At 33.1% G+C, this 25,206-nt stretch overlaps 2 protein-coding genes and 1 long non-coding RNA gene across 6 annotated transcripts; 1 reads left to right on the forward strand and 2 right to left on the reverse strand.

The window, feature by feature from the left end:
• On the forward strand, positions 100–978 carry LOC110264730. Its single transcript, XR_002350902.1, has 3 exons — positions 100–342; positions 437–492; positions 569–978. It is a non-coding gene; the product is annotated as an uncharacterized LOC110264730 (long non-coding RNA).
• On the reverse strand, positions 4,444–7,248 carry LOC107607772. Its single transcript, XM_016309676.1, has 8 exons — positions 7,233–7,248; positions 7,018–7,047; positions 6,646–6,839; positions 6,345–6,542; positions 5,257–5,532; positions 5,046–5,127; positions 4,741–4,959; positions 4,444–4,604 (listed from the first exon to the last, which is right to left on the reverse strand). Exons 1-8 carry the CDS (start codon positions 7,246–7,248, stop codon positions 4,444–4,446), a joined length of 1,176 nt encoding a protein of 391 aa, XP_016165162.1.
• Positions 15,370–21,735, reverse strand: LOC107605986 (ACT domain-containing protein ACR3). Of its 4 annotated transcripts, none has more exons than XR_002350487.1 (9): positions 21,416–21,734; positions 18,571–18,688; positions 18,328–18,373; positions 17,966–18,080; positions 17,777–17,844; positions 17,026–17,640; positions 16,661–16,765; positions 16,190–16,331; positions 15,370–15,941 (listed from the first exon to the last, which is right to left on the reverse strand). XR_002350487.1 is itself a non-coding variant. In XM_021106334.1 (9 exons), exons 2-9 carry the CDS (start codon positions 18,672–18,674, stop codon positions 15,928–15,930), a joined length of 1,110 nt encoding a protein of 369 aa, XP_020961993.1. In that variant the 5' UTR covers positions 18,675–18,688; positions 21,416–21,735; the 3' UTR covers positions 15,370–15,927. The 4 variants fall into 4 exon arrangements, 3 of the variants coding, with proteins under 3 accessions (XP_020961993.1, XP_020961992.1, XP_016163432.1); XM_021106334.1 differs by having other exon boundaries at positions 16,289–16,331; positions 21,416–21,735; XM_021106333.1 differs by lacking the exon at positions 16,190–16,331 and having other exon boundaries at positions 21,416–21,725.

Here is a 25,206-nt window from a genome sequence, read left to right on the forward strand (position 1 = left end):
CCGAGTAATTAGTAAATAATTAAAAAATTAAATTTTATAGTTTTATTAAGTAGAAATAATTAAAATATAAATTTTAATACCAATTTTAAAAATTTTGACCCAATAACAGACCAACAAACCAAACCGAACCCAAAGCCCAACCTATAAAACACCTAAAATGAACCTTCTCCATTTTTCATTCCTGCTGATACGTAGAAGAAGGGAGAACTACGTTAAACCCCTAACCCTAACGTCTCCAAAAATTCAATCGTCCATAACTTTCAATCCGGAGATTTGATTGATGAGTCGTCAGCGGCCAAACGTTCGTCTCAGAATTCTCTACAAAATTTATCAAATAATTTGGTAAGAAAATCACATTTTTTCACCCAGTTTTTCCCTCTTCAATTCGTGATTTTGGATTTTAGTATTGAGAGATTTTGTGATTTTGATGGTTTAGGAATACTCTAGCAGTGGATAATCATTGGAATTTGTCCATTTGACTCGTGGGTAACGGTAAGAAAACCCTAATCCTTGTGAATTGGTGATTTAGTGAGCTCAATGTTGATTATTGTGATATTGTATGAATTAGATCGTGTATCTTGTTGAATTGGAGTTAAATTGGTGGATATTGGAAGCTTGGAATTGAATCCTCAGAGCTGAAAATTCAATTGGTGAGGAGTTGGAGCTTTGGAGCTTGAAGAACAGTAGATAATTGAGGTGATCCGGGCTTAGTGAGGAATTGGCCAAGGTATAGTTTTAGTTTCTCATAGATAAAATATAATGTAACGTGAAAACTTAGGCTAGAAGACCATAAGATAGGAATGAACTGAATAAATTATTGATGGATTATGTATATAGTATATGGTATACGATGTGTGTATAAAGGATAAATGAATTTGTATGTGTTGGATTGTGATTTTGATGAGTATAAAATAAACATGATTGTTGATGTGTTGAGAATTGATGGTGAGTTTGTGACATTGAATTGAATGGATTGGTTGAGAGATATATGATTCGATTTTATAAATGGTTTGTTTTAGAATTGGTTTGATTTATTGGAAATGATTTGACAAAGGTTTGAAAGGTGGTTTGGTTGGGACCTGAGAAGGGTGGCAAAGTCCGAATTTTAAAGGAGATGCTGCCAAAATTTTTATATAAATTGGAGTTTTGGTTTAAAGTATTATTTAGACAAGTATGGATAAAAGAATTATATTATTTGACTTCAATTTGTAAAGAAAAGAAATACATTATGTTTTGGAACTTGATTTATTAGGAAAAGTATTATGTTGGAGTTTCAATTTATTAAAAAAAGTATTATGTTTTGAGTTTTATTTAGTTAAGAAGAGAATTATATTTTGAGTGTGAATCATTGATGAACAGAATGGGAGGTGTGATGATGATAACTGTTGAATGAATTGAATGATGATGAGGATGAATTTGATATGGAAATGTTTTGTGGGGATCGTGGTTATTTACCGCCCACAAGATTTTAAAGAGAATTATTTTGTGGGGATCGTGGTAACTGCTCACCAGTTTTTAAATGAATATGCTTTGTGGGGATCGTGGTCATTTACCGTCCACAGGTTTTTCTTTTTCAATTGAAAATGTCTGTGGGGATCAAGGTGGTTTACCGCTAGCAGATGGTGGGGATTGAAGTGGTTTACCCTTACCAGGTGAGGATCGTGGTACTGTACCGTTCACCAGTTTTCAAGAGGACGATGTTCGAGTTAGCTACCGGACATGTCGGGTTGGCTTTATAACCGACAGATGAGACTCATTAGCCATAGGGCAGGCATGTATCATGTGCATTGTGTGATTTGTTTGAGAATGCTTTAATTTGGCTTGCATAATTGTTTGATTGTAATTAATTGCTACATGTCCTATCTATTGTACTTGTTATCCATGCTTGTGCTTTCATTGTCTGTTTTGCTTGTGCTTGCATTTGAGAGGTCCCTTGTCTAGCAGAGGAGTGAGAGGGCTGTTCCACCGGTGTTTCGGAAGGTTTGAGGAAGCAGAAAGTGAAGGGTTAAGTTAAAAATTGATACAGGACTTGAGAACCTTAGATAGTTACCTACTTTCTGGTTTAGTTTACTTTTCTTAAGTTTGATTCTGAGTGTCAGAGTTCTAAGAATGCCTCTGGATTTCCCGAGACCTTATATATTATTTATGTGGGCACATTTACCATATTGAGAACCCCCGATTCTCTTTCCATACATATATTGTTATTTTCGGATGCAAGTTGTAAGGCACTGCACTGAGCATTCCGGAGACTCTTGGAAGCGAAAAACTATCTTAGGACTCGGTGTTTGTATTTTATTTATGTTTATATATGTATATAGATTCTCTACTTTGTATATAACTTGTATGTTTGTCCCTCTTAGAGGTTGACTTGGAGAAACAGGTGTTTTGTTTTATGTTTAGGTCACTTTTGGATTATATATATATATGTATATGTATACTCTGCTCGGACTTTGCTTCGCAGGCCGAGCCTAGAGCTTGTTATTTATATTTTTGGAACTCTGATCTTATATATATATTATCCTTTTTTTTCTATCTTATCTACCTTTTCTGCTTAATCTTTCGTGAGTGATGTATTTTCTGTTTTGTTTTTTATTAACTTCTCTTTCAAGGCTCCTAGTTATAACTTCCTTCAATTATATTACATTAGTATTTTTACTTTTAGAGGTCGTAGTATCTCGCCACCTCTGGTTTACGTCCTAGGTGTAAAACTCTATGTGTTAGGGTGTTACAATGGGCACCACACTCAAATATAAATAGTGACTTTAAGATTTTGGTCTCCAACACAAAAAAGCCGCCTCCGTAGCTCTTTTCTCATTAGAGAAATTGTGATTCATCTCTATTAGGGATACAGAAGCCATAAAGCTTTAGTTGAAGAAGATAAAAAAACCAAACTCTTTCAATCATGTCCACGAATTAAGGTATGCTTTTGTATTCAACTTTTTTTTTTAATGATTTAACATAGATAATCTTGGTATTAAGGAATTTTAAGAATTTCCAACAAGAGCCTTGACATCTAATATACTCAAGGACATAGATCAAATTTGGATGAAAAAATTCAGAAATTATATGCGAAAATAATCTCATGCATGCCTATTTCCAACTGACCTAACTTTAATAAATTTTCTGAGATTATGAGTCAGAGTAAAAATATAACTAAATACTTTATTTTTGCAGAAACATCTATATTCGTAAATTTATCTAATTATATGAGCATTCAAATGAACATTTTCACTGAAATAATATATCATAAAATGATATAACATCTATATGAATAATATCTACATGAAAGATCTTGGGTGTATATTTCTTATTAATCAAATATGCATACATTTGTAGAGTTTGTGCTAACTTGCTCACAAGACACTTAAACACTCTGAACTCCTTTGTATAACAAAAAGTTTAAAATATTAGACTACAACACATTGTTATAAAATAACTTAAGCGGTTTTTTAAATTTATTTTCATAATTTGTGACAATTATTTGTAGTTATCAAAATAGATGCCTTTAAAAGGTATTTTATATTCAAATGCTTTAGTAGAAAGAGTAATAAGTGTCTTTTCAATACCTTTTTTAAAGAACTCTTTCAATGAATATATAAATATACCTACATTGAATAAAAACTTACCTAGATATCCAATAAAGTCAGAATCTGAATACCAAATGATCTCTAACTTTAGTTTCTGACTTTATATGTGTGAACATACAATATTTTGCTATAACAAAACTTGTTAGTGATCCATTCTTAATTGACTCAAATATCTGTCAAAGATACCAATAAAGTACACAATAACTATAAGTGTACAAATTTGTTATGCATCAGATTACTGCTAAAGCATAATAAATCTTATGTACTTTTGAGCTTTATAACTTTCTTGAGGTATCTAATAAGACTATACTTGTCTCACTTAGAGTTGAGTATATATTCTTATTGTGAAAACAGTTCAAGAACCCATAAACAAAAAGTAGGACAGCAAGGTTGCTGTAGAGAATGATGGAACTCAAAGAGGAATTTTTGTGAAAAACAGAATTCTATTTGATTGAGTATTGTGGAGTACATTTCACTACTTTTTCAACTCTCACTTTTTTTTTATATCTCTAATTAAGTCACCTCACTTATATCTATACTCTATACAACCCCTTCAAACTAAGGGTTAGTGTAGGGAGAACCCTTAGTTTGGTCATTAGTGTATCAAAAGTGACTACAGGTAAGGGTTTAGTGAGAACATTACAATCTGAGCATGCGAAAGAATATGGATGATGTGAATTAAACTATGTGCAGCTCTATTTCTAACATAATGCAAGTCAACTTCAAAATGCCTGCTCCTGCTATGAAGGACTGGGTTCTGAGAAAGCAAAATAGCTCCAAGATTATCACAAAACAATGTAGGTGATGCAGGGCTTGGAACATTGAATTATGTCAGCAATTTTTGAATCCAAATTATCTATGCTACTGCCTCTTCTAAGCTTCTATATTCAGCTTCCGTAGAGGACCAGCTAACAGCTTGCAGCTTCTTGCTGCTCCAGAAGATAGGATTAGAACTAGGATAAACACAATACCCATTGGTGGACCTTCTATCATCCAAATCAGTTGCCCAATTTGCATCTATAAACACAAAGATTTTATAATTAGTGAGCTTAGAGAACTATAGGCCATGACTAGCTTTACCTAAGAGATGACGAAGAATTCGTTTGACAGTTGTCCAGTGGTGATGAAGGGGATTATGTATAAATTGGCTCACCCACAACATAAGCAATATCAGGATGAGCTAAGGTAGCATATTGAAGGCCACCGACGATAGACCTATATAAAGTAGGATTTGGAAAAAGGTTAGTCCCATGATCAGTGAGCTTAAAAGATGGAAGCATCAGAGAGGGAACAGAATTAGAGTGGTCCATAGAGGCTTCGTGTAATAAGTCACAGATATATTTGGCCTGAGAGATATGAAGATCACCAGAATCTGTAAATGAAACTCTAAACCAAGAAAGTAATGTAAGTTACTCAAATCTTTTAGAGAAAAATAAGAATTTAGAGTCCGAATAAGACTCTCGATTTCATGATTATTGTCATCGGTGATGACAATATCATCAACATAAGTCAATAAATAGATTGTAGAAGAAGAATTTGTCTTGATGAAAAGAGAAGAATTAGTCTTAGTGTTAGTGCAGCCAAGTTTAAATAAAGTGGCTTTGAGTTTCAAAAACTAAGTTCTTGGATCTTGTTTGAGACCATAAATGGCCTTATCAAGTTTACAAACCATGTCGTTAGTGTCTGTGTAGAGCCCTGGTGGAGGAAGCATGAATACAGTTTCAGTAAGCTCTCCGTTAAGAAAAGCATTATTGAAATCAAATTGGCACAAGCACCAACCTTTGGAGATAGCAATGGAAAGAATGATGTGAATGGTAGTTGGACAGATAATACGGTTGTAAATCTGATTGTAATTGATACTCTCAACCTGATGACAACCTTTTGCAACAAGCCGCACTTTATATTTCTTAATGGAGTTATCACGGCCACGCTTGATATTGAACACCTATTTGCAGCCGATAACAGGTGCATTAGATGGTAGGTGAACAAAGTGCCAGGTCTTATTGGCTAGTAAGGCATGATGTTCTTCCTACATTGCTTGAGGCCAATGAGGAGAATGCATAGCCTGAGACACTGTTTTAGGAGCATTGTGCACAAGATCAAAATTAGATGAGGAAGTGAAAAGAGCAGAAGGATTTGTGGGACCAAATTTAGATCTAGTGATCATAGGGTGGCTATTAGTAGAAGATAAGAAGTGAGAAGAGGAAGAAGGTAGGGAGGACAAGACAATTTCAATACCAGATATGGAAATTATAGTGGGAGGAGAAGGAAGAGGTAAGCTTGAAGAATTAGTGATAGGAGAATGAGGTGAGGATGGGAGAGAATGAGAATGATCAGTAGTGGAAATATGATGATCACCAAGAGTGGGAGCAGTAGCTAAATGTGTAGGATCAGTATTGGATGATGATGAAATAGAAATAGGATGAAAAGGATCATAATTAAAAGGAGATGCGGATGCAGAATTGTCAGTAAGTGGGGCAGGACTAGAGAAAATGATAAATGTAGAATAATAAGGAAATGAATTTTCATCAAATATAACATTTCGAGCTATGACAACTTTACCATTCTAGTAAGACATTTATAACCCTTCGATTGGGGTGCATAGCCCAAGAAAACACACAACTCAGACCTGAAATCTAATTTATGGTTGTTAAATGGTCTTAAGTGTGGAAAACAAACACAACCAAAGATTTTTAAAATAGAGTAATCAGGCCTAGAATTATAAAGCAGTTCATATGGAGATTTTGAATGTAAAACCTTTGTTGGTAACCTATTAATGAGAAAGGCAGCAGTCAAGAAAGCATCCTCCCAGTACATTTGTGGAAGTTTGGCAATAGCAAGAAGTGTGAGGCCCATCTCAGTGATGTGCCGATGCTTCCTTTCCACCACACTTTGTTGTTGGTGTGTATAGGGGCATGGTAACCTGTGATCAATACCATTCTCTCGAAGAAAGGTCTTAAAAGCATATGACAAAAATTCTTTTTGTATGAATAGACTTAAGAATTGAATTAGTATGCTTTTCCATCAATGTTTTATATTGTTTAAGAATTTTTAGAACTTGCAATTTAGAAGTAAGAAGATAAAGGCATGTGTAACGTGTAAAAGCATCAATAATGCTCATGTAGTATTTGTAGCCAGACCTAGAGTTGATAGGTGTTGGACCCCATAAATCAATATAGACAAATTCAAGTAGTGCAGAATAGACAGTTTGAGAATAGAAAAAGGGAAGAGAATACATTTTACTCATGCAGCCTGGTTCACAAACAAGGTATATTAGAACAAGTTCAACTATATTAGGAGAGGGATGACCCAATCTCTTATGCCATACATTAAGACTAGCCTTGCAGGTTGGTAAAAATGAAGAAAATTGAAAATCATGTAAAGGCTTAGCTACATAAAGATTATCAAAGGAATATAGTCAATTTCTAACTTGTCTTTGAAGGAGCACTTCCTTGTACACCTGTGATTTCACAAGGTAATGAAAGGAGTGAAGTTAAAAAAATACATCATTATCTAAACAAAATTTGAAAACACTTATCAAATTTTTTGCTAAATCAGAAACATGTAGCAGATTTTGTAAAACAAAAATTCTATTAGAGGAGGAATTTGATAAAAATGATTTGCCAATTTTTGAGATGTGAATACCTGAACTATCAGCCATATAAAACTGATCAAGGCATGTATAATCGAAAGAAAAAATAAGGCTTGAGGCATCAAGGTTAAATGATGACTTGTGCCAAAATCGATATACTAGGAACGATCAGTGACTTGAGAAGGTGTTGCAAGAGAGGAATTAGGTCGAGGAAAGGAATTAGCTGATGAAGGAGTGGTCTGAATCATAAAGTTGGAAGATGAAGGAGAAGAGGAATTTGAAGGGTTGAGGAAAGAATTCCCATGATAAGCCTGATCAAATATGAAATAGCAATTTAAAGTAATATGGCCAAGCCTGCCACATACTTGACAAGTTTGGCGATTTTGCAATTGCCATGAGCTGGTGACGCAGGAGCAAGTAGAGTTAGTAGGTTAATTATATTAGTTAATTGTATTAAGGAAATACAAGTCCCATATTGTTTAGGATAGTGAATTTTGTGTTATGTATTAATCCCACATCGTCCAAGTTATGAAGGCTTTTCCTTCTCCCACTAGTATAAATAACTCATGTACCTTTTATTTATGAAATAGAGTTGAAGTTGATTTTTGAATATGAAATAAGATGTGTGCTTATTTTCTTCTAGGCTCTTTGAGAGTAAGAGGTGCATCCTTGGCTTGGCCGACCAAGGTGGGTTCATGGCTATTTTCACCATAGTGGGGTTGCTAACCTCGCTAAGATTGGTGGCCCAAGCAACGTCCCGACGTCAGCTGGGACCTCCACAAAAAAATCTTCCAGATCTGCAACCCCTTCTTCCTCCAAAACTTCGAAAATTGAATCTTGAATCAGATGGATTTGATTGAGCAAGATTAACTTGTGCAATTGAAAAAGAAGATTGTCGAAACTTTTCAATGATGTCCTCATGGGACAGGAGTAAATTTTCAACTTCACCAATGCTAAAAAATTTAGGTTTGGCTTGAACTAAGGAGTTGCGCTAGAGAATTCTTATGGCAAGCCTTGGTAGATAGCTTCAGTGTAATCTTCATTTGAAATATTATAGCCAATAGTAATAAGAGAATGAACTAATTTCTTGATTTGAGTAAGATATTCAACAATTGTAAGGTTCTTTTTCTTGATAGCTTTGAGTTGATTTTTGAGTTGTTTGATCTTGGATTTGGTATTTTCTGCAAAATAGGTTTGGAGTTTCTGCTAAATTTCACATGCCGAAGAACAGTGAGTTATTGTATTTTTGATGGAACCATCAATGGAAGCCATGATCCAAGAGTTCAGATTATAATCCTGCTGCATCCATTCAGTGTATTTGGAAGAAGTTGTTTCTGCAGCTTTAGTTGCATCGGACTCGAATTAGGGAGGAACTTTTCCTTCTTGAATATGATCTTTAAGATTGTTGCCCTTAATGGTGAAGAGGGCATGTTACTACCAAGTGACGAAATTCCTTTCATCGAGTTTGTCAAGAATGGGAGGAAGAAAATTCTTTGAAGAGATTGAATTGAGTGAGAAAGCTATGAATCAGAACAGTATTCTGACATCATGTGAAAATAGTTCAAAAATCTAGAAATAGAAAGCAGAGTAGCAAGGTTGCTGCAGAGAAACGATGGAACTCAAAGAGGTGGGATTTTTGTGAAAAACAAAATTCTATTTGAATAAGTATTGTGGAGTACATTTCACTCTTTTTTCAACTCTCACTTTTTTCTTTTTATATCGCTAGTTAAGTCACCTTACTTATATCTATATTCTCTACACTTATTTACAATTCTGTATGTCATTGACATACAAGAATAGTGAAATATACTTACTCCCACTGAAATGATATAAATCATCAACCACATTTATCTCAAAAGATCATATGAGATAATAATTAATTTGATGAAATATAAGTTACTAATAACAAAAAATCTCCACTTTATTTTTTAATTTTAAAATAAAAATTTATTTAAAAATAGACTAACATTGACAGATATAACTTTAAAGCAAAATAATATATTCACACAAGTTACATGTCATATGAATAAAATTCATATAGTGGTGGTGGATCCATCACAAATACCTAGCACAATATTAATATTTAGTTTTTGGACAGAAATATTAATTTGTAAGTGGTATTTCTAATACAGTAATCAAATATTAATAATAAATTATGTCAAACAATAAATCTATCTTTAGAGAAACTTATTGTTCACATGAAACCAAACAAGTATCACATGTCTATTACCACAAATGCGTATGTAATTTGACCAAGTACAGAACTCCCTTTGGGTCGATCTGTACTCGCATAAACTACATACACATAAATTCATCTAGTGCGGTTTACCAAATATTATCAATAAAATTCTGTCGAACAATAAGCCTATCTTTGGATCGACTCATTATTCACATGAAAACTTGAGAATTGTAACTACTTATTACCGCATATATTTTCTATTAATTGACCAAATAGCAACCTTTCTTTGGGCTGATTAATGATCACATAATTAAAATAGAAAATAAACATAAAGTTCAATGTTTATTATTTGGTCAAACAATAAACTTTCTTTGGACCAATTATTATTTGCATAGATAATAAGGATTGATTTATTTTTAATTAGTTACCCAAGCATATATTTATCATTAATATGTATATATAACTCTGTCAAATATAGATCTCTTCCTTTGAAATGAGTCGACTAATATTCACACGAATTACATATCATCATATCTCTAATATTTTAAAATAAATCAATTTTTACAAAAGAGACTACTTTAATAATATTATATTTAATCAATTTATTTCAAAACTAAACTTTATAAAATATATGAGTATAATATAATCCAAATTATTACCAATTTTTTTATGTAACAAATCCGAAATACTTATATAGCACAAAATAAAACAATAGACCAGGATATATATAACCGTATAATATTGTGAATCTTTATTAATCAATTGTTATTATCTTTATTTAAAACAAAATTGAATCTAAGACAAACAGATTCAAATAATAAAAAGGACACAACAATTCTAAAAAAATTAATCATAAATTAATATTCATGTCATATATATATCATGTATTTTTATCTGAATATTCATGTCATGGACAATAATATAGACAAAAGAAAAAAATTCTTATAATTAATCTCGTATAGTACATGCCAAGAGTGATTCATGTTTCATGAATTTTAAATTCAAAAAAGGACAAAAATAAAACAATCATGGTATAATTCAAGTTATATAAGTACGTATTCAATGCAAATATAGTGACATTAAATTATCCAAACTCATGAAATAAAGCTCTTTTACCTTATAGACTTGAGTCCTTTTTTTAGTTAAAAAAAAATCGAATTCATAAAACAAATAATAAAAAGGTATTTATGTGTGCATGATCATCATCCACACCTATATATATATTGCTCGGTCATGTAACAAAGACCATCAATATATAAAGAAAGCACTGCAATCTACAGAAACTATGTACACACATAATAAATCATAATAAATTTATAGGATCCATAAAATTACATTCGATCTAAATGGACAGCAATAACGTAAACATATTTTGATCTGGTGAGAGAAAAAAAAAATTAAAAACTTAATGTTCTCAATACTCAATTATGAATGATTCTGATATATCTGTAACATCTTAATTACTCTAATTCTTATTTTACATCGTAAAGCAAAGGTTAATTAAAAGTTACGACAATTCTAAAATTTATACATATTTATATAGAAGGAAATAATATATTCTAGAAGTCCGATAAAGGATTTAGCTCAAAGCCAGAATTACGAAAGTGAAAAACATTCACACGAAGATAACGCATAAGATACAAAAACGCAAAACGTTCACAGGAAGCTACACTAAACGAGACACAAGATATACGTACAAATATCACGACATATATATAGATATATCAAAGTATAATAGTCATAAGAATCTAGCCGCCGCCCGCGGAGTTTAAGCCAGCTAGTATATACAGACATACAGAGTTTAAAAAGTAAAACAGCTTATACAAACTTCCTCTCAAAGTAAGCTTCTAGAAAAAATAAATACAAAAGTGAGAGGAGCTGAACAAAATATTCAAGAAGACTTCAAAACATAGTGAAGATCCTCCGCTCTGTTACCATCAAAGCAACTCACTGAGGTGGGTTGCGACCTGCATCTGAAAAACAACAACAGAGTATGAAATGAGAATCGGAGGTTCTCAGTATGATAATAGTGTCCAATGATGTAAGATATAAGACTCCTGGATGCCAGAGGCAATCCTAGATCTTCATATCCATCATGAGGTTCAAGTTTAAAACATAAGTAAATTTAAAACCTTAACTTTAAAATCGGGTAATCTAACTTAAGGAATTTCTAAACTAACAATTCTCCGCTGTCCCATAGCCTTCGCCAGCTTAACCGTCATGCGATCCCATCGCCACCGCCTTCCGAACCTCCTCAATCCCAGTAGAAAACACAGATAATAACAATGCAAGTAAAGCACAAGTATAATAAGCAGGTATATCAAGTAATCCAATAAGCATTTAGGCATGTTAAACACTTAGGCAAACAATACAAGTCGGCAAAGCAAACAAACAGATAGAAGATGGACATGATGAATGTCTATCCTATTTGGCTGTGATATCACATCGTCGGTTCAACTGCCAACTCGACACACCTCCATGGAGATGTCGCCCTTCGGTCTCATAATGGGAACTCTCGAGATATCGTGCCCGGATCACGGTCCAGGATGTCAGTGCCTGCACACTATAGTAATTCCGAAGGGATGCGAGCGAGATACTCTTACCACGGACCTCACGTATCAACGTAAGCGGGACTAACTACCGCCCTTATGCCATCGCCGTGACCTCGACAGGCGAGATTAACCGCCGTCCCTGCCAGGCGCATATCGTCTCAATAATCTCAGTTTAAAAACATTACATCAGTGGTTTTGAAAATCATTTCATTCAATACTCAGTAATTCACCACTTCAACAAATTTTTGTCAGAAATCATCAAAACAATACCCCGCCTTCTCACTCAACCAAATCCGTCCTCAGTACTCTAAAAACCTAAGTCTCTATTTTCTAAACTTTTGCAAGAAAATACTCAATTGATTTCACCTCGAGCCCTCTCTCTGTTCTGACACCTAAAAACAAGCTAAAGAGTCTTATATAAGTGTCACGGAAGTTTATAAGCCTGCCGAGAAGGTAAAATAGTTAAAAATAATATGTTAATTGAAAAATAGGACAGTGTGTGTACGCATAGGATTGTGCGTGCGCACGCCCAGAAGGATTTTCAAGAAGTGTGCGTACGCATAGAGGTGTGCGTATGCACAGAGAGTAAAAATTTTCATTCTGCGTACACGCACAGATACGTGCGAACGCCCTCAACAGAATGCACCTTTCAGCGTATGCGTGCGCACGAGGTTGTGCATACACACAGCTTGCAAATTTCGCAGGGTGTGTGTGCGTACCTGAGTGTGCTAGCGCTCCCAACAGTAGGCACCTCCCTGCGTACGCACGTTTTCAAATTTTTACCGAGTGTGCGTGCGCACGGGGCTGTGCGCACGCACAAGTAAAAAATTGCCACTGTTTAGAGCACGCGCACAGCTGTGTGCATGCGCACACAAACCAGAAATCACAAATTCTGCAACATCACAGAATTCATATTTCTGATGATCATATCTTTCTCTACAAAATTTAAATTTCAACAAAATCTATACCATTTTAAAGCTCTTTGAATTATCTTTAATTTGATATAAAAGTCATTCAATTTCAAAAACTATAGCTCAAGATATAATCCGTCAAAATTCACTAAAAATTCATTTTTACCAAAATTCACTAATTTCTCAAATCCTTAAAATTCATAACCAAAATCAAATCAAAACCATACCAAACTCCAATTTACCTCATAACTTACTCTTTGTGTCGCAATTCACCATTCATACCAATTCTTCACTCAGATTACATAATTCCTTAACCTCAAATATCAACTATATCACACTAAAACCATTTCTCAACCAACACAATCATCCATCATCATTATATCACCAATAATCATCATGATTAACCTCATTCCTCCTTAATCTCAATCTTTAATATCATTTTATCAACATCAACATCATAATTCATCAAAATAGCCAAAATTATCAAATCATCATACATCATTATTCAACAAGTTCAACAACCAATACAATCCAAACCTATATCATATGGGTCATTAGCCTAAGACCTAAGTGTCCAGAAATATTATATATTACACAGAAGAAACTGAAACCATATCTTGGCCCATTTTCAATATGTGCTACACACTAAGATTTGATTCCAACAAGCTTTCAACCACAACCAAGCCACCAACTCAAATCCAAAGGCTCCCAAATTCACAATAATCATGCTATATACACACAATTTATAACTAATCAACCTAGGGTTCATCATAATCACAATTTCACAAAGGTAAAGAGTTTTCTTACCTTTTTCAATAGTGTTTGGGACACAAACCACCAATAGCCCAACGTTAGATACCACCTAAACAATCAAAATACAAAAATTAACTCAAAACCAAAATTCACATTTTTGAATTTCTTAGGGCTGCAGGAAGAAAGGAAAATTTCAAAATATTACCTATGAAAGTTAGATGAAAGTAACGGGCTCAGCAAGAGTTTCGCGTAGCCGCTGACGTCACGCGAATCGGAGCACTGTAGCTCAAGATATGGCCACCGGAAGTTAGATGTGAATAGTGTTTTAGCTCTCCCTTCTCCCTTCACTCTTGCAGCTGTGTGTTGTGTTTATGAGGCCAAGATGAGTTCATTAATCAACTTATAAACTTGGGTCCGGTCCAACCCTTTAACATTTTTTGGCTCGTTTGGCCCAATTTTGGGCCAAACTTTTAAAATTAATGCCCCGTTTTTAATTTTAAATATTTTCCTAAGGTTTTCTACTGTTTTTATTATTCTCGCACAGTACCAGACAGATTTAAGCCGGTACTGCCGGTTCGTTTTTCGATTTGAGTTTTTATGCGATTTTCGCATAAAATTACATTTTTCAACTCAGAAAAATCTACTGAATCTGAAAATCACATTTAAATGGTCTAATTAACATTCTAAATTTTTGGATTCTATTTTGGATAATTTAATTATTTAATTAATCATTTAATTTATTGCGGTTCTTACAATACCACTTGTTGAAAATTTTTAAAATTTTTTAATCCTAAGATCATTCATGTTAAATTATTAATAAAGAAATACTTGAATGCGAAAGCATACCTTAATTCGTGAACATGATTGAATTCGTGAACATGATTGAAAGAGTTTGATTCTTTGATATTTCTTAACCAAAACCTTCTATATCCCTAATAGGGCGGAATCGCAATTCCTCTGATAGAAAAAGAGCTGCGGAGGCAGCTTTATTGTGTTGGAGACCAAAACTCTGAAGTTACTATTTATATTTGAGTATGGTACCCATTAAATCTTAAAGCACAAATAAATTAGCATCTCTAGTTTTATTCTTATTTAATTTCAAATAAAAAATAATAATAACTTATTCCTTTAGTATTTATAACAATAAATGAGATCACCTATATAAGTCATATAATATGAAATAACTAATGTGATTTTGATCAATTATATGTTTTGTCCATAAATAAATTAGAAAATTATAATTTTCTAACATTAGTCTCTCTGTTGTAGGTAATCTCTCTTGATAACTGTGGATGGGAATTTTTTTGTCATCCCTCCTTTATACTATAGCATTGATCTCAATATTATTAGAAAAAAAGAATAAATAGATTTCTAACCTTTTAAAACCATAAATAGATTCCTCAAATTTTAATTACAAATCCTGACGTTTGCAAACGAACACATTATTTCGTAATAGATACATAGACGTCACATCAGCTATCTCTGTTTGTTCTTAGAGAGGTAAATTGACTAAAGAACATATCTGTCTGTCATTTACAAACATAAAAAATGCATTTGTAAATAAAATTTGTGAAGGATCTATTTATTACTATTTTAAATAATCAGTAACCTATTTATCCTTTTCTCATATTATATTATTAAATGGGTTTTAAAATATAAGATATGAAGGCGGCTTGTTACAATAGAGCTAATTGGGTTTTTCTGAAACAAACACTAGAAGATTTTAGTACATTTTAGTCTTGTCTCCTAGTACATTTGATGGAAGTAACCACCTCATGTAAAAAAGATTCACAGATACAAAGAGAAACTAACAAGGACTCCGAATTCATTAAAAGGGCAACATAAAATTACAACTAGTTAGTTTAGTTATAGACAGAACTACAGAAGATACAATGTCTTTGTCATTGTCATGATACCAAAGGCCCCAAAGTACAAGTACTTGGCATGTTTGACACACAAATAACTTTATTCTTCTATACATTATGATGTGTCTTTCACTAACAAACCAAGCCTGATGCATATATATGATTTTCTTCTTCTTCAAGCCAAGAACTTTTCAAACAAGTTTCCAAAGAAGAAGCTTGTTTTACCCCATCCTCTGGTTTCAGCTGGTGCTCTGGAGGAATTTCCAGGTACTCTTTTCACTTCCACCACCATTGTCTTCCCTATCTCTTTGCGAAGCGCTTCCATCGTCTTCATATCCACCGGGTTGCCAGATGCGTCCCTCACATAGAACACATTCAGTGCTTGCTCCCCTCTTGTTGATATACCTGCCCTACAAACTGTTAATCCATTCTCTCTTAGAATCCTTGTTACTTCAGACAGCAATCCCACTCTATCCTTTGCACAAAGTTCAAGGCTCACACCCTATGTCCACAAATCCAAAGAATCAATGGTAAAAACCAAAAGAGACTAATATCAGCCATGTTTCTTGATAACTAAGTAACATTATGTAAAGAAGAAAATGAAATGAAACACATAAAGAAAATGACATAGTATGCTTGATAATCAAGTTTGTCATAACCTGAGAAAAAAAAGGGTATTTTTTTTCATCATCTAAATTCCTTTTTTTTTTCCTTTTCTATTTTAAGATGTAGGGATATGGATGATATTACATGGAGAACATAGATTCTTAAGCTCTATTGAAGGCAAAAGACCATCATCACTTTCACTAGTGGATATGATGGTCAGATACAATCTGAGTGGAACCTAACCCCATGTATCTGTCGTACAATTTGCAGCATCACAAGTAGATAGCTGTAGATGCAAAATGTATTAATAATTCTGTTAAAAATTCGGAAAGAAGTTTGTGCTGTAAAATCACATAACACTACATAGTAAGTGGAAAGAAAATGACAGGAAGAAGAAAATAGATTTGTTAGGTTAAAGGTCAAGATTCAAGGGCAAATTATGTGAAGCCATAAGCTATAAAAATAGTTAAAACTGAACCTTCCAGAGATAACTTAAGTTCCTTGTTCAGAGCATGGGACACTTACTTGGAGTTTGGAACCAGAATTTCATCTCCTTGTCTTACTTTAATTTGTAATTAAGAGGAATATAGAAGTCAAATAAAATTGGCAAGTTACCTCACTCACTCTTCTCTGAATAGCAGCTTCAATGCATTTGATGACTCTTTCTTTTTCTCCTTCAGTATCAAGTGTGCATCCATCCATATGCCGAATAAAATACTCCTAAAGGTATCCATAAATTCTTTAGTCCAAATTTCTCAATTGTTTGGATTTGTTTGAAGAATTAGATTGAATTTTACACCTTAATACTTCAAACCTTGCAGAACAATCAACTTAAAGCGAATTTAGAGGTACATATGTCTAAACCAATAAGTACTAGAAAAACCGAATTGAGAAAAGATGCATCTTTCAAGGATAAAACATCTGAATTGTCTAAAGAACAACACATTATATTCTCTAAAATGGAGTATAAAACACTATACCTGGGATGCATAAGGAGCATCTGAAGAGATTGTGGCATGGAAAACAACATATTGCATATCAGTAAGAGTGCAAACAATGTCAAACATGAGTTTGGCCCGATCTTTGCACCGGACACTAACCACCGAGTATCCTTTTTCCTCGCAGCGTTCGATTGTGATCTTTGGCCTTGAGGAAGATGAATAATCAGCATCTGTTGTTGCTCCAGACCCTTCATAATCGCGATCAGCGAACAACATTTGGTGCAGCCTTCTATCCATATGGGTGAACCCCATGGAGAAGTTAGTCCTAGCAACTTTGTCACCATCCTCGCAGCCGCGCAAAATGTTGTTAAGCTGCTCCTCCATAAGGCATAATCTATTTGGATGATCCACAGCCTGGGTTGTAGTGTCACTGACATAAAGGACACAAGCTATTCTTCTATTATGAGTCCAAACCTCAGCTGCAACCACATTGAAATGGAGGCTAGCAAGGACAGCAGAGATCTCGGACAAGAGACCTGGCCGGTCTCTGCCAATAAGCTCAATCGATGTATGATCACCAACAGAATGCACTCCAACACGCTTGCTTGGCCAATTCTTCACCCCTTCTGTGCTCTGGCCCTTTGGTCCTAGAGCCTATTATAAAAGAACTGTTAAGAAGTAGCCCTCAGTGTCTGTGATATGTGCATTCATTTGAAATTTCATTGTGCTGCTCAAATTCTTTGCAACTACAACTATATATAGATATATATATATATACACCAGATTATACCTTTTCCACAAAGTCAATGGTTTTGCTATCTGTTATCTTCTTTCCTTGTTGATCCGTCACATGAAACACTGTTTATTCCATCACTTGAACAGGTTAGTTAATCAAATATAAGTAGTACCTACTTCATGGACACATTCTTGTAGTAAATACATTTCTAGTCAAAGTTAAATTTAATTAGAAAAAAAGTACCATCCATAAACCATCCTCCATCAGAAGATATGTAGGCTTTGGTAATTATGAAGTCAAGATCTGTCAAGATTTGCACCACTTCCAGCAGAATTCCAGGTTTGTTAACACTATCAACCTGCAATTTTGTAGTGGACAAAAATAAAAATCCATTACTTATAGTAGTAATATGTATGAATGATCCAAATTAATGAAATTTTTTAAATGATACATATTATGCTATGCCCTATAAGTTTAAAACTCAAAGGTTCAAGAAACTTTGAAAAACCATTTGAGAAGGTAGGATTCCTAAGAAGCTGAGTGGCCAAACCAAATCCTAAAGAGGCCATGGAAGATGCCACAATTATTTATTTGATAAATTATACCTTGATAAGAGTACAATCATGGCAACTAGTGTTGTCCACAGAGACCCTGCATGCGAAGAAGCGCAAACAAATTTTACAAATCAACGAGTCATTTATACTCCACTATGGATTCGCTCTCTATCCTCTTCTTTATAACAAGTTTTTGTTAGGAATCAAAGCAGCTTATTTAAATTTACGTGTTCCATGATTTAGCAATCTTGTTTCTCCAATTAGTTATCATAAAGAAATTGTAATTCAATGAACCTTGGAGGATTCATTCTGTTGCTGAAGTTCTCATACTCAGGATCAAAATATGGCCAACAAACTCTAGCCATTAAACGAACTTCTCGCTCTTCCTGGATCATCATGAAAACATCTTATCCTGGTTAGGCTATGAACAAATTAAAACCAGTAAACATTTTCTATTTTCATTTAGGAGCATAAATTCAAAAAACAATATTTATATCTACTATTTTTTATATACTTTTACAATTTATATTGAAAATAGTTGATAAAAAAGAAAGAAAGATAAAACATTTTATTTTTTGTACTTTAAAAAAATAATAAAAATCTTTTTCAGTTATAAATATATGATTCTCCAAATGCCATATATAAATGACGAGCATAAAACTTATGGGTAAACAAAAATTTAGCATTTTTCATTTACCTCACACTTGTCACATCTAAGAAAAATGCAACAAACACTTGGGGTTAGTAACACAATAGCATCTTGAGAAAATGACCAAAAAGGACTCAAATGTGACATAAAGATTTGATTCCAAGTTTAACTCGAATACTTATGTTTTTTTTTTCTACAAAAAAATAGATATATATTCTTTGTGACTTCTACCATTAGACAAGATCACAAGAGAGCAGAGAGCTTCCGTGCCAAATTGTCTCCAATTATCTCACATTATTATTCTCACGATTAAGAAAGGCTAATATTATCAAAACTTTAGGACTCTTAGGTAGCGTTTGGTGGAGAGACAGAGACGAAAAGACTGAGACTGAGAGACAGAGACTAAGAGACAGTGACTGAAATAAATCTCAGTATTCTGTTTGGTGCAAAATGGGAGACAGGAATTAAAACAAGAATGAAACTCTAATTTAATTTGCACAAAGGGTAAAATTGGAATTAATTAATTGAAATGAAAGTATTTTAGGTATAAAATGTTATTAAAGTTTCAATCTCCATCTCTAAAAATTTCAGTCCCCTGTGTCCCTACTTTTTGGAGGTACTGAAATACTGAAATTTTAGAGACAGAGACAGAAATTTTAGTACCAGTCTCTGAACTAACAAACACGATACTGAGTCTCAGTCTCTCAGTCTCTGTCTCAGTACCTCAAAACAAACGCTACCTTAACGAACGACCTCTTCTAAAATTAGATAAAGAAAACAAGGAATTTACTTATGAATTTAGAATTTCTTTGGTTGAGATCCTTTTGTTTACTTAAAAAAAAAAACAAATAAATAAAAGATGGCATAAGACCACTCTCCCTGTTTTTTATTTTCTTTATTTTTAAAATTTTACTTGAAAATACTTTTAAAAAGAAAAAAAAATAGAGAGTGAAAAGAGGAATGAATTCTCTTCATTTCTTTTTTCTTAATTTTTTTTATAAAGTGTGGTTTTTTATCATACACTTTTTAAGTATGATTAAAAAAAATATATGAAAAATATGTTAAATAATAAAAGATCACACTTATAAATTTTTTTTAAAAAAGATTAAAAAAAATCCATTTTCAATGAAAAATATTTAGAATTAAGTGGGATTCACAATACACTCCCTCACATCTATTTTTTGTTGGACACCACACTTCCTCACATCTAAGTGGTTTAATAATTTAATATTATATTGGACTGAATAAATTTTGATATTAATTAACTTGAGTTGAGTGGAATAAACTCATTCTAAAAATTAATTCAAAAGATAAAAGATATCTCATATTTATAAATTCTTCAAAAACGATATTTTTAAAATAGGTGGGACCTGAAAATTTTAATAGCATGTAAAGTTACCACTTCAGTAATGCAATAGAATCCTGTAAGAAAATTCGTTGACCCAATTAAAAAAAAATAATTAAAAAATGGCAACCACTATATATATATACCATATCATTATTGGAGCAAATATAAAAATATGTATCACTATATATAGGCCTGACAACAGAACAATGATCAGTTTTTATAAAGTCAAACTCATGCATAAAAATTTTCACAATAAATTTGATTATAAAACTCTTTTATCAAAATTTTCACTTTTTTTTTCCAACCAAATATCCCTTAGAGCAACTTCACAATAATGTGTAAAAATGTCATATATACTACATATTGAGGCTGCAGAAGAAACAATGGCTACTGAAAAAAAGTTTATAAATTTAAATACGCTGTTTAGAATAATTAAATTAGAGTATATTTTGTTCTTGTTTCAGTTCATTTTTTTCTCTATTTTATTGTGTTGAGCTCGTTTGTTAAAAAAAATTAAATGAGATGGGTCAATTACATTTAAATATACTCCAACAAAATGCTTATGGCATATTTAACTATTTTAATAGGTGAAAAGAACTAATGGGAAGACTCTTGAACAGGTTCTATTCGGTAGTGGATGGTGGGTTGCCTTACACAGCATTTTTCACATCTTGAATAGTAACAGAGAAGGTGTGGGGGAAATCTAGAAAAGAGTGTTATTGTTTTCACTTTGGATTTATAATTTAAAAACACACACACACACACACACGATAGATGAGTGTTCAATTTGTTCCAACACAAATCCCAAATTTGATTTACTAATTACATTTTTTTTCCCCATAAACAATAGCCATCTTTGTCATTGAACTTTGGCGTGGTTCCTACTCTAACACTACTTATATATATAACTAACGTACAAATTGTTGTTTTATTATTCTAAATTAAGTTTGGGCTCTACTTTTGGATATACAAAATAACAGAATTCGCTAAATAAAAAGAAAGAGGGAAGAAATTAAAAAGAGAAGGAAGTCTTGAAGGAATAATTAACGAGCAGAAGATACATAATTATTGGAAGCAAAGAGAATAAAGAGCATGATTATATGCATAAATCAATGAAGGAAGAAATTGAATGAAGCACAGACCTTAATATAATTGGAATTTGGAAAGTAGAGAAGAGAAGAAGTTGGTGGAATAATATTATCGGAGGCAGCGGCGCAAGGTAGCTGAGCTTGTTGTAGGTTTTCCAGTTTCTTACATGATGAGAGAGAGAGAGAGAGAGAGAGAGAGAGAGAGAGAGAGAAGAGGTGATGGTGATGCAGCAGAATCACATGTACTTCGTTTTATATATGTAGACAAAGTTAGAGAAGAGAAAAAACAGAACAACCTTTGTGTCTCTGCTTTCGACGTTGGAATACCACTTAATACATCTCTCTCTCTCTAAAAAGAATTGAAGCACTCAAGCATGGCAAATGGCGTGGTGCTGTGAGGTGGGAAGTTAGAACCCATTCAATATTAATTTATTATTAATAATTTTTTATTTTCTACTGCATCTCCCAACCCCCAACTCGATTAATGATTAATCCGCTATGGAGCTTTATTTAAAAATTTGTTGCTAAACAAATGAAATTACATAAATTTGGTTTCAAATACAGTGTTGGACTTTTTTTTCTCCATTGGATTGGAGTAAAGCCTTCTTTATATTGGTTCGGACAACAATTTAATGCACGGAATTCCTTTTTGATATTATTATATTCAGGCCTGCCACACATATCTTTTTGTCTTACAAGTTATACAAGTTATCCAAGTCCAACAAAAAACGACGTGCACCTACACTTTCCACACTCAAACGTAAAAACTACACGCGTTACTCAACCGTTTCACTTTTCCAAAACGCGCTCATAATGAAAAAACTCTTCCTCTTCTTCCTCAATCAATACACAAACCCTCGAGATTCAAGCCACATTCAAAATAAAAAAAAAAATTCTGAAGAAATCGTCCAAGTCCTCGCAAAAAGTAAAAGAAATCAAGAAGGAAATATTCAAATCTCCATCAAAAAACACCAAAAAGAACGAACAAACATCATTTAAGGTACTGTTTCGTTTTTCTTCTAAGTTTTTCACATTTTTGTTTCTGATTTTGAAATCGAAGTACTATATCGTGATATTTTTCTCTCTGTTTCACTGTTCTTGGTTTAGATCTGATATTACTGTTATAATGAAACTTTTCAAGTCGTTTACACTATTTTACGTAGTTCTAGTAAAATGATATTTGGGTGTATACATATAAACTCTGTTTTGTGAATGTTTGGATGCCTTTTAAGTAGGTTTGTATACATATAAACTGTGTACGGAACATTTCTGGGTGTATATGTCAGTATGGAATGTGACTGGTGCTTCTAGTGGCATTTTGAACTAAAATATCATTCTGAACTCGTTTAATTTATGATTTTACTTGTTTGGTTGAGTTGAATATGATTTTGAACTCATTTAATTTCGTTTAATTGAAAAAACAAAATGTGTATAGGACTGGATTTGGGTGTTTGTGGCTGGTATTTGGGTGCACGTGACTGATTTTTAGGTGTATGGCTCTAGTATTTGGGTACATTTTTTTATCTATTGACAGTATTTTTTTTTCTTGCAGTAAAAATGACAACCAAAAATCAAGGTGAAAAAAATACAACGTAAGTGAATATATATATATATATATCTTAGAACAAGTCAATTTTTCCTAATACAAATATAGGTTATTTAAATGACTCTAATTTTGCTTTGTTTACAGCAAACCAAAGATTTGAAGTGTGCCACCAGACTATTGAGCGAAAAATTTGAAAAGATGAGCGAACCGAAGAAAGCGATCGTTCGTGAATTAGGATTTGGGGGACTCATGCACACCCCGCCAATGAATGTGCCTCACAAACTTTTAAAGGAATTGGCTAACTCCTTTAAATTGGAGAAAAACACACTGGAAACCAGCTATGGTTCCTTTAAGGTTAAACCCAAAACAATAGAGGATGCCCTTGGCCTCAATGCATCAGGTAACTGATTACAGAAAACCTCTATAGTTCCATTCTCTGTAATATATTCTTCGCAATATCTTATTCTGATCTCGTGTAATTAAGTAATAAATTTAGATGCATATGAGTGATATTTGGGTGCATGTGAGTGATATTTGAGTGCATATGAATCATCTTTGGATGCATTTCAAGTGATAAATTGTTTTCTTTTTTGTAGGAGATCTATTTCCTGATAAAGTGAGTTATAAGAATTTCTCTGAAGAGAACCAACTCATTTTTAGAAGGTTTCAGGGCAACACTTTGAAGCAGCTGACCGATGAGATGATGAGTATCGATGTTGAAAATGAACAAGATCGGCTTATGTTTAAGAGGATTTTCATCCTCTATATTCAGATGGCGTTCTTGTTGCCAAGTACAACAACCAAAGTATCTCCCGTGCACATAGCTCCAATTTTTGAGATGGAGAAAATAACAGAGGACAACTGGGGAGCCCATGTGCTGAATTTCATCATTAAAGGCATAACAAATTTCCGTCTGAAAAAGAAAAAAATCAATCGACGGGTGTCTCTATGCCTTGATGATAATCTATTTCTATCTCAGAAAAAACAAGGAGAAGAAAGGAGAGGAAAAAGCTGGAGTGCCCTGGGTTAGCAACTGGAACAGAGAGCAGCTGGTTGCAAGAATTAGAGCAGAGATAAATGGCTATATAGTAAGCAAACAAAATACCTTCTCTAATTTGTGTGTGTTTTATTTATGTAGATGCTGTAAACTAACATTTCTACTGTTTCAGGGCATCGTCAAGATGGCGGAAACAAAAAAGAAATTGAAAGAAATGAAAGAAAAAGAAAAGAAAGAAGAAAAAAAAAACAAAAAAAGAAACCAAGTTCTTCCTCTGAGAATGATTCATTAGAGACTGATGTTGATGTTTCCTCTGAGTCTGAGTCGGAAGAAGACTTAGAGGAACCTACAAAGAAACAACCCAAAAGGGGAGCCAAAAAGTAAGTAATATTTTTGGGTTCATTTTGTTAGTGTTAAGGTGTTTTTCCCTAATAATTGTTTGCTTTCCAGAATGGAATCCAGAAAGAGAAAGCATATTTTAGAGGATTCCAGTTCAGAAAGTAAAAGTGAATCCACTGATGAGTAAGATTCTGAAATTATCATCACTTTCTTTCCTGTTTCTATCAAAATTTAATGTATTAACACAGGGTTTCTCATTTAATTTCAGGAGTGAAGAATCCTTGCCAGTTAAAAAACAAAAAACAAGCAAAAAAATTCACACTGCCGCCAAAAAGTATGAACTGCCTTCGACAGTATCTCATCATTAATATTGTTGTATTTGTCTGATTCATAATTTTTTTATTTACAGGACACAATCCAAAAAAAGAAAGCACATAATTGAGGATTCGTCTTCAGAAGAAGAAAATCATTCCTATGATGGGTAAGATACTTTCTAAACATATCTTAAACTCTGTAATCAGAACTATATTTTGTTAACATGTACTTTTCAATATATAGTCAGAACTGATATTGGATCTGAAACAATATTACCTTTTTTAAGGTGTTTTGGTTGCTGATTATTTATCTTCCGTTAATTGATAGAATTTTGATATCCTGAATAGTATTATTTACTGAATGATATTTATTCTATACTTAGAATGCCAGAGGTGAGCTTAGCAACCGAGACTGATCCTTTGTTTCAAGGACAAACGGAGCAAAGTAGTGTAAACAAACCTTCGGATTCCATGTAATTTCTTTTTCTTATACCATTTTCTAAATTCTTTTTTTACCCTATTCTTATAATTCTGTATATATTTTTTTAGAACAAAGAGCCTTGTAAAGTTTTATTCAAGAAAAAAAAAGCAGGAAAAAAACAAAAATCTGCAACTACGTAAGTTCTCAAAAAAAAAAAAAAAAAAGAAT

The sequence above is a fragment of the Arachis ipaensis genome, chromosome B07, assembly GCF_000816755.2.
Source record: "Arachis ipaensis cultivar K30076 chromosome B07, Araip1.1, whole genome shotgun sequence".
Taxonomy (NCBI): Eukaryota; Viridiplantae; Streptophyta; class Magnoliopsida; order Fabales; family Fabaceae; genus Arachis; species Arachis ipaensis.